The 10265-nt window shown below is 41.8% G+C and overlaps 1 protein-coding gene across 5 annotated transcripts in view; it reads left to right on the top strand.

The window, feature by feature from the left end:
• The first annotated feature begins 261 nt into the window (after positions 1 to 261).
• The window catches only part of mgmt (O-6-methylguanine-DNA methyltransferase), a 39005-nt gene continuing 29001 nt past the window's right edge, over positions 262 to 10265 (top strand). For 3 of the 5 annotated variants that reach the window (XR_006956761.1, XM_047029718.1, XM_047029715.1), the window contains exons 1-2: positions 1755 to 1828; positions 3019 to 3161. Coding sequence is in view for 4 of the 5 variants with exons in the window: in XM_047029718.1 (XP_046885674.1) it covers positions 1769 to 1828; positions 3019 to 3161 (203 nt within the window). In the remaining variant the exon portion in view is untranslated. Of the gene's footprint in view, positions 394 to 1754; positions 1862 to 3018; positions 3162 to 10265 lie in introns of those variants that run through there. The other 2 variants (XM_047029716.1, XM_047029717.1) reach the window with 2 other exon arrangements.

Raw genomic sequence — 10265 nt, 5'->3', positions numbered from 1 at the left:
GGAGAGAACTGCTCATAAACAATTTCTGTCATAATTCAATAAATGGGGTTGTTATTCTCACAAACATCTGGTGCCATACACTAAAAGGAAGCAGTCCCCTGTAAGTCAATCAACACCTCACACAAACAAAAATAGTGCGGGAAACTGAACAGGAAAAGGAGCACTGAGTCTCAAACAAAAGCTATCTGGCCTGGCTGCCAACACAGATAGGGCACCACACCTTGGCAATGATGCTGCTCACAATCAAAGGAACAGCCGTCACCAGTGGAACTCTGTTTGGAAAGGATATCTTTAAAAGATTAAAAAACTTGTGTCATTTATGGCAAACAATTGGGAGTGGAACCTTTATATTCCTCACACGCACATCGAGGCTGCTCCTTTCACCCCTCCATGGTCAGTAGCCTTTCCTGTTTTGACACTCAAATGTACTTCTTTGTGCCCCTGACAAACTTGTTTTGTACTGTAGGCTACCCAAAGCTGTGTAATGTAGGAAAGATAAACCCAGTCAAAACTACATATCTGAAAATATTCCGATTTGATTCATCACATTTGCAAGCTACTATAACACCACATTGTACACTCCTATCCATACTGTACTTGCAAGAACACAGGGTAAGAAGTATGTTGAGGCCATTGAGATGCTCTCCATTCAAATGCAATAATGACTCAGGTGATCCAGCAGAGGGGGCTGCTCACTGCAATCATATGCTGATTAATTGGGCTTGATTCTCACCATGCTGTGAACATAAGTTGTCCCACACTGTACATGTCGCTATCTGGATAAAGGTTGCAGGCCTCTAATGTCATCAAGTCATCTTTTTACAGTAGGAAGCCAATGTTATCACCCTATGTACTCCTCTGTACTTGAAGACAAAGTTTCATTTTGCATCAAGCCCACAGTATATTAAACTGTGCTATGTTAATTTGTATTAATCATGCCTGTTTCTGTAATTAGCTAATGAGAGACAAAAAGCAGGTTTAGAGCAGCAAAATGCAAATGACTCTTAGAAATAGCACAAAAAAGTAAATGGCAAGGCAGAGAATCATCCTTCATTGAAATGTCAGAGATAAATGACTCAAATGTCACATCAATTAAAACGGGGGACAGTTAGTAGTTCATTAAAGAGAGAGCCATATTGCACCGTCGGGTACCGTTGCCAACCCTTACTATCTGGGGCAGACTGGCAGCGGGTCCAGATGGCATGGAAATCCTCACAGATTTCAAAATGGTCTCTGCAGGGCCAGCGTTTTCTCCCTGCTTCCACCCTCACCACGGTGGAGAGGGGTGTGGGGGGCCAAAGAGCCTACACTCCCCAAATGGAAGTCTGCACGGAATGACAGTCTAAAGTGCAGGCAGATAGTAGAATGCAGAGGAGTACTTGTCCTGTATCACTTTATGATTAATGATATACTGAGAGTGTACACTCACAGTAGCCTGATCAGATTAAACTAAGTGGGAGAAGTGGACTAATGTTAGCCCCATACAATATGAATAGGGGGTGAACTAAATGCGGTCTTTTACTAAAGATAATGCACAAGGTATTATTAAAAGATATACTTAAAGTATTTGTGCATTATGCTCTGTTTTATTTACTTGTTCAATCCTATCAGGTAAACCTTTTGGAAAATGGTCACTAAATTGTTTTCTAAAGCTACTTGAATCTCGTCCTCTGTCATCTCGGGAGGGGAGGGCAACATTTATTTCTGTCCAATGATCGCATAGTGATAAGGGAGTGGGAGGTGTTAACGATTTTTGATTGGCTGCCTCATGCATGCTGTAAAGGAAACGGAAGAAAATATCAGCGGTACACACGCTAACGCTCTAAGGGTAAAATGTTTATCTGGTCAAACATTTTTTAACGTAAGCTGCAGCAAAGTTGTATCTTTGTAATGATATCCTTACTGTAGGTTTTATATCTTAGCTCATACTTTTTATGAAAGAGTGGCAAACGAACTTAGAGTTCGAGAGTAAACGCTTGTTTCGCCTACCGCTCAAACGACCCGAAAATTGGGGATACGATGCAGGTTGCAAGACATCCCTATTGTGCGTGCTTAACACGCATTGCAGTCTGAAATTTTCTCAACTCAGACAGAACAACACGCAGGGAACCTTACTTTTGAGAAGTTTCAAATCTTTATCTTGGCAAGCAGCCACTTTACTGTTTATTGTAGGGTGTATGATTCACTGAAAAAGAAAGCCTGACTCAATGCACACATAACATGGGTCAAATGTTGCTTTCAATACATGTTATCATGCAAGTAACTTAATTCAGCATCCTTAATGCTGGAATACAATAAGCCAATTTAATTGCAAAGTTACTCTACTGTTCTGTACTACACGTCCAGTGTGTTGAACACAGAAGGCCATATTGGAAGAAGTGATTCCTGGTTGGAAACCTTTCCAATCAATGTGACCTTTATTTATTATAACCTCCATCTCTCAAAAACTCACATATAACATAGTCAATCATCTGCCCTCCCCTCAAAGTAAAAATAAAAAAAGAAACTGCTGTCTGGTTATTGCCAGTATCCATCTCAGTCGTCAGAAAAGCTGCACGTTTTTGCTGTTGTTAAGGGCTGGAAACCAGAATCCCATCGGAGTTGCACCCTAAGGAACAAATTTAATGCTAGAAAAACATCCCGGCCATCAACCAAAAATGACGGATTGAAAATAATGTTGAGCTATCTAGGGAATCCCCCACCAGACAAGGGAACAGACTGCATTGTTGTTCTCATTTATGTGATATATAGAACAGAAAGAGGGGGAAAATGGACAATTTATTGGTTAGGTAGGCGTATTGTTGCTTTTTTCATGAAAGACAGAAAATCCTTGATTGTAATGTAAGGATCAAGTCAAATCATGACATTGTTTGAAGGGCATGCATTGTACCATGCAACGTGTGACACGTGCGTGCCACGTTTTTCAATAAGCGATTCACTGAGAAAGGGGATGAAAATGGAAAAAGTTAACCACATTAATACTCTGTTGAATACAAGGCGATTTGTTTCCTCGTGTAGGACGGTGAGATGAGCCAGGGAGAGAGCCTGTGTGCCCAGAAGACCATCTCATTGCTGAGCCCCCTGGGAAAGATCCAAGTCAGCGCATGTGAGAATGGTGTGCACACCATCCAGATCATAATGGATGTGGCACCTGCTGAAAGGTACTGTACAACAGCCTACTCAGTGACGTTATAAACAAAGGTGTGAAATTTACAGGCGGACAGAATCCACTCCCATGATGGAGTGCCGCCATTCCTCATCGGAAGCAGGGCGTTTTTGTAGATCCCATAAGAAATATCCTGGAGAAAGTTGGGGCAAAATATGAGAGGCGCTAGAAATATGAGGGGCGCTAGAAATATGAGGGGCACTAGAATACGGTTGAACTTGAAATTAGATTTCTGATGGCATGTGGTAGTGATTGTTCCTGCAGTATATTTGAAATATTTGAAGAAAAAAATGACTGTTTATTATCCACAAAGGAGTTCATTGGAGACCAAGTCTATTGGGTCAGCTAAGGCTATTGGGAGCATGGTTGGCACTGTACTCTGAAGTTATGTTTGATCCCAGCTGTATGCTCTACTTCAGAGTGTAAACAAGCACTTCTTATACTGTAGCTACAGTAAGGTGCTCTGAGAATCCAGTAAAAAAGAAAAAATCTGAATGATTAAAATCTCCATTAAAAGTACTCTTCAATTTTACAGTTTTACATTTTCAGGTCCACACCCGACATCTCAGATTAGTTTTGATTAGATGGAAATTAAATATCCATGTATCACAGATTCACATTTGATAAACTTGATTGGTTCTGGAAATTAAACAATTTTCAAATGCACCAAATAGGAAGTCATCCTTTTGAAAATGTATGGCAAATTCTAATTTATGGAAACCTATTAATGCGCTTGTATATTATACCTCAACATGTGTTTGCTTCGTGACTGTCTCCATTTTCCTAAAATGCATCAAGCAGTAAAAGCATTCTACTTGTTAATGAGTAGAAGTGAGGAAATTAATAATATGGAATTCTGATTATGAAAGATGTCCTGTAACCATGCACATCACCTTGCTCCCTCTCAGTCTGTATGTGGTTTAATTTGTGTGTTCAGGTTCAGTAAGAATATGCAAATGAATGTAATGATTCGCATCAGTAGATCATTTCTCAGTTTAATATCATTTGCTATGTCGATCATACGTGTAGTCTCCATCACATTTCTCTGTACGTCCCCTAATGTGAGAACAGGATTTAAATCCAAGCCTAACCCATCATCAAAATCATGATTTTTTTATCATGGAAAAATTTACTATAAGGCTCAAGTTTTGGCAACGTTTGTGGAATTATAATGTGACTGAATGTGGATAGCACAAGCGCTAGCAAAGCATTCGTGACAATGATAAATAGTTGATTGATAAACGTCATTATTGCTACACAAATGCTCCTGAAGCATTGCTTACACCCCATGACCGTCAGCGTTCTAATGGAAACGTGTGAGGCCCCTTTTTGCTTCTTTACTGATCTAAGCAACATTTCCTGAAATAAAGCTCTGTGGCTTTAACGACAGCCCTGCAGGCACCATCAGATGAACAAATTCATTACATCTCAACAACCCCTGTTGGGGCCCAACTCTGTTAACCAGTTTCCTTCTAGTTTAGCATGGCCAGAGCGTTCACTGAAAAATTACACACATTTTGTTTACAGTAGATTACTATAATCTGAAATATGATGCTTTTCGACATTTACATCCAACATAGACACATAATACAAAATAGGGAGTATTTTTTATTAGGGTGCAATATGAAAAAAAAATGAAAGGAAAAGGGGCTGGACTTCTGCCCCGAGACATTTCGCGGGCATATTATTTTACAATGATCAATTTGTCTGTCATCCCGACTGAGGTGTGGAGGAGCTGGAAAAAGCAATTTAGCTTGTGAGGTCCTCAATAGAAATGTACTACAGGAACCCATGTGTGACATGTTGCATTAGAACTTGAGTAGTCTTTATTGCTGGATAATGTTGCAAGGCAATACTGATATCAATCATTCTTTAACAGCCAGCAGTGTTTTTGTGAAAAGAAATCTCGCCCAACAAATTTTAGAGCAATAATTGATGTATTCAAAGCTGAAACTGCTTTGTCTTTATCAACAATACAAAAACATTGCAGTGGAAGGACAAGTGAAAATACACCAGAAGCTAGAAAGCTGTTCAAAATAAGCTCTTCTTGTATGCTTCCATAGAAAATTCTAATTAATATTACACGCATAAACAATAAACATTCTGTCTCATTTGCATATAGATATAAACAATATATTTGTGCATCTGAATTCCCAGCACACATGGGTCATGTGATCTGCCGAAAATCCTAAGTGGCTCAAACCAAAATTATCATTATATTTCCCAGGCTATAAATCCGCCTTTTTTTCCCTGACACAAAGCCGTATAAATCTGTGTCTGATTTTTCACATTGCACATTGTTTTTAGTTAATGATTTTCATCTGTTTGTTGTTTCTCTGATAGCGGGGAAATGTACCATATGCTCCGGCAAAAGACAAATGATTAGCAAATGCAATTCTGGACAGCTGTCTGACTGAAAGCGTTTGGTTGATAGCATTCTGCTACCATAATTAGCTTAAGCTTTGGGTTAATTAACTTTCTACCTGGATATGCATAATAATAGCAGTCTGTAGAAAGCCAAGGCGCTTCCAGTATATCAGCAGCAAGGGCTGTCTTTTTATTTTGTATTTCACCAGCATATTTTAATTTCAAGAGGCGATTTAGCTCTGGAGTGTCGTGAAATATTGTAGATTTTACTCTCCGAGATAGATAATTCTGAAACAATAGGGGTGTATTATGTGGCAGAAATGCCATTTCTGAATGTAATTAAAGTGATGAAAGCAATCACAGATTTTTTTTACGCTTTTGTTAAGCAGCAGGCCGGCTTGTAAAGAAATACCCCATCAGGAAGTGAAAAGAGGAAAGAACCCCTCTTGTCCCTCTATAAGAGCTCTTACATTTGGAGTGAGGTACAACAGTAATTAGTCTTTTGAAAAAACCTGCTCACTGAGTCTCCGATTAGCAGTTGAGAACACTGTATTGCTCTTAAGGAGAAGGGTGTAGTCTATTTATCACCAGTTAGCCCAACAGCCTTCCATTGTCACGGACAACATGGGACGAGATGCAAAGTGTCCTCATTGTTCACAGGTCGAGTGTTTTCACTCTTTAGATCCTCACTCTCAACGTGATCACAGTCGCATCGGCGTGCCGGGGCACTTACTGGTACTCCCTCCTGTCTAATACCCTAGCTGTCAGTGCAGCTTGTACACAATACCTACTACTGGTGTGAAATGTCTGAGGTGACGCATTTATTGTTTTCTCACACTCATGTAGTGTTGTGAATCAATGTTCTGGATCACAGGGAATGTGTGTTGCCTATTCAGGGCCAGTTTTTTTTTCTTTCTCTCACCAAGGTGTCTTATCAGCAAATGTCGGCCTCCCTCTGTGGGCCAGTGGGGGTTGGACTTAGTTAAGGAGAGTACATTACGGATTTGGAGTGGGTATGCTACTGCTTAACATGTCCCTCAACACTAAACCAGCATTACTGCATTCTGAAGTAGAAACAAATGGCAGGAAATTCATTCAAATTCAACTAATATCTTGGTGTGATTTTTCTATTTGCCTTTTTGGAAAATTAAACCCCCATGTATTAGAATACGGCATGCTATGTTAATGATGTACAGTTCAAATGTTGTATTTTATTTTCCTGTGGCCTTAGGTAATCCCTGGGTTGTATTGTTCGAGAGTAGTCCTCAGCTGTGTGTTCATTAAGGTGCTGTTCCCCCTGGCCCCTGGACCCATCTGTGCACTGTGTTTACGGCCATGTCCCCTGGGACCACCCCCAATCAGCCTGCATGTGCCATTTCCTGTGTAAACCAACACCTGTGTAACACACTACCTGTAAACCGCCCATCGCAGACGGACCGACCCTCTGACAGTCCCTCAGTCGTCAGCTGAACATTAGGGAATGTTGAGATTTCTAAAACTAGTCTCAGGGTGATGAGTGTTGAGTAGCCGAAGGTTTGGGCAGAGTTCCAATTCCTGTTATTTTTGTTCTGTCATCCGAAAAACTTTTAGCATGATGCGAATTCGAGGTGACTTTTAAAACGGAATGGAGTTTTGTGTTACAGTGGACTACATAGTCCTTTTACCTCGCATATTCTACCGAGGCGATATGCAGAGAGATGATTTGACTCTGACATCTTGGAGAGGAGTACGAGTCAATTATGCCCAAGTGTTGTTCTTGCTTATCTTCCTCCGGCACCAAACAAGGATTTAGTCAAGGATTTAGGGGTGAGGGGGCGGTGGTGGGGATCATGGTAAGCGGTTCACAACAAAACATTCAAAACTCCTGGGAGCGGGCACTGATTTAAAAATAAATTACAGAAGACGAAGCGCTAACACTCAAGGGCCCTCAGCAGTGCTGGCGTACACAGGTGAAGATTAGCCTCCTCGCTAATCAGAGGAACAAGGCAGTAATTTGCTCCGAACACAGACAGTAATTAGGACTTGGTGACACTGGATTCCCATAATGCCTTTGTGCTTGACATGGTCAAATTTTGACAGAGGCTATCCATGCAGGGTCACTGTCCCCCATCTCTCAGTCCTTAGCAGTGGAGTTTCCTCCGGTCCCAGTCGCGAGCTACAGGGGATCCCTGATGTACTTTGTGTCTCCCTTTCTGGCTTCTTAGCATTCGGGTAATTGGAATCTCTTTCGGCAGCACTTGAGAATAGAAGACTAAAAGCACCATTTAAAGTGCTCACTAGCCACTTGTACATAAACATAGCTGTGTCGGGTGTGTATGCAGTGCATTATGGGGCGGGGGGTAAAGCTCTAGTAAAACATGTCTACGTTGACTCCTGTGGCCGCTTAGCTGGGGGGAGGCCTAATCGCTGCATGCTGTGTTGCCTGCTCTAGAGTATAATTATTTTAGCACAGAACCTCACCGTGCAACTGAACTGGTTAGTGTGAGACCCATATCCTGTTTGATGGACACATTGTCTAATAAGGCAGCTATTACATTTCTGGAGAGCAGTTAATGGATCCTCTGTTGTTGAGTCTAGATGACATGCTGAGGTTCAGAATAGCGCTACTGTAGGGCCTGTGGAATAGAATAAGCAGGGCAGCTTAGAGTGAGCTGCTTTAAAAGCTCCTGACTTCTCTGTGTCAGCGTCTAGATCCACATCTGAAGGATCTCGGGAATGCTTGAACGAGCCGTATTGAGCAAGTGACTTACAATTGTATCGCAGCCTTTGGCTGAAAAACCATCAGGATCTTGACATTCATAGAGACGTGGAATCGTCCTCTCCCTTTTTAGACAGTCATTTCAGGCTGTTTTCATGCTCTCTTGAGTCTTTGACATCTCCCAGTTAAGTAGCCGTTGCGATGAGGCTAAGGGAAGTATGGACTGGTCTTGGCCTTTTCTATTTCATCCTCTGACCCGCTGTGTTACCCATGATTGGTGAAGGGGAACTCTGACAGGCCGTGTCAAACGTGACAGGCCATCCAGTCAGAATGAGCCTCATCACGCATCACAGCATGAAGGCATGACTACCCAGTTTTTTGGGGGTTTCCTTTTTTCCCCACTTTTTTTTGTGTACCACTGTTCCAAAAGGTGCCCCTATACCAGATTGACAAAATTCATTTTCAATTAGTCATGTCTGCTAACTTACGCTCTGTGTGTTCAAGCACAGTAGCTTGACAGTCATACTGAAGGAAAGTAATACTATTGCAAGTTTTTTAAATTCCTCATTGTAATCTACAAAATGGATGCCGTTTTTCTTCTTCTTCTTGAAACAATATTTCCCAGCTCTCTCACCTTCTTTGTCCCTTTTGATTGTTTCTTCCTGGATGATGAAATAACCACCTTAACGGTGATATCAACTCCCTATTCATTCTTTTATATTAGAGGAAGAAAATAGGTGGAGAGCCAAATGACTCTCACTCTACACAGCAATGATTTATGGTAATTGGGAATTGATTGTGACAGGAGCACAATATTAGAAATTCTTTCAAATCACAATCTGCTATCAAGGGAAATATTCTCTCAACTGCTGCAAATCATTGCCAAGTTAGAGTCAGTATCTTATATTCACACCAATGGAAGAACAGAAACCTGATGTTCCAAATATTCTAGCTTATTCAATAGGAATTTACGGTAGCGGTTAAGATTGAACCATTTTGCACATTTAAGAGAGATACTGTTGCACTGAAGGACAGATGTAAAGACAGCATAAAATAAACGTTTTTTGGACATGAAAGTTGGACAGGATGTTCTCTTTAGTTTTTTTGTTTTGATCTGAAAACAGTTACATCAGTTATATATTTATATGTTCTGCCCTCCATTGTAATTACAACAACACTGATCACATTGATTTGATAACCATTTTAGTTTCCCACCTGATACAGTCCCACCAATGTTGCCTCATACAGTCCAGATTTGATGCTTTGCCAACCACGCCTTACAGACATTCGTTGTGTGAATACCGTGCCGTATGCGCTGTGCTGTTTATGTCAGCGGAGACTCACTCAGACACATTTAGCATGAGCCTGTCAGCAGAAGAGGGGAAAATTAGCCCTGGTGACAAGTCTGAACTCTCAGTGTGGGTCAAAGGGTCTGAGCCTTAAGCAAAGGTGCTCTAGCCTTTGTCCAGCAGATTGTCGGGGCCTGGGGCTCCAACAGGAACATTTCCACACACAATATCCCTGAGCTGTCAGTGTGCACTGGCTGGAACATCCTCTCTGAGAGAAAGAGGTGGTGTGGTGGTGGTGGGGAGGGGAGGGGAGGGATGGGGGTGGACTAGAGAGGGGCGAGAGGGAACAGTGGCCTGAAGATCTTCACTGAGGGAAAGTGTATGGTGGGGGGGTGGGGGGAATAGTGCCGGGTGAAGTAGGATAGAGAAATAGAGGGGGGAAATGAGGATGGAGCAGTGGGAGGGGGGGGGGGGTGGTGGTGGGGGGGAGGGAGGGAGAGAGAGAGGAGAGACAATGACAAGTAGGGGCTGGCTAGGCACTCACCCATGCCGACAGAGATTGCCATGAGCCATGGCCATTGTTTGAGTGGGTCTCAGTGTAGGGCCACGGGTGGCTTTCTCAGTTTTCAACACTCACTATAAACTGTGGTTTGGGTTTATTTACACTTCAGAGTATTTACACCTTTTACAGTATTTACACCGAGTGTTAAACAGCACCCCAGATCATCAAATCACAGCCCCAGAC

This window comes from Hypomesus transpacificus, chromosome 11 (assembly GCF_021917145.1).
Source record: "Hypomesus transpacificus isolate Combined female chromosome 11, fHypTra1, whole genome shotgun sequence".
Lineage (NCBI taxonomy): Eukaryota > Metazoa > Chordata > Actinopteri > Osmeriformes > Osmeridae > Hypomesus > Hypomesus transpacificus.
This window is presented reverse-complemented; position numbering and strand designations above follow the sequence as displayed.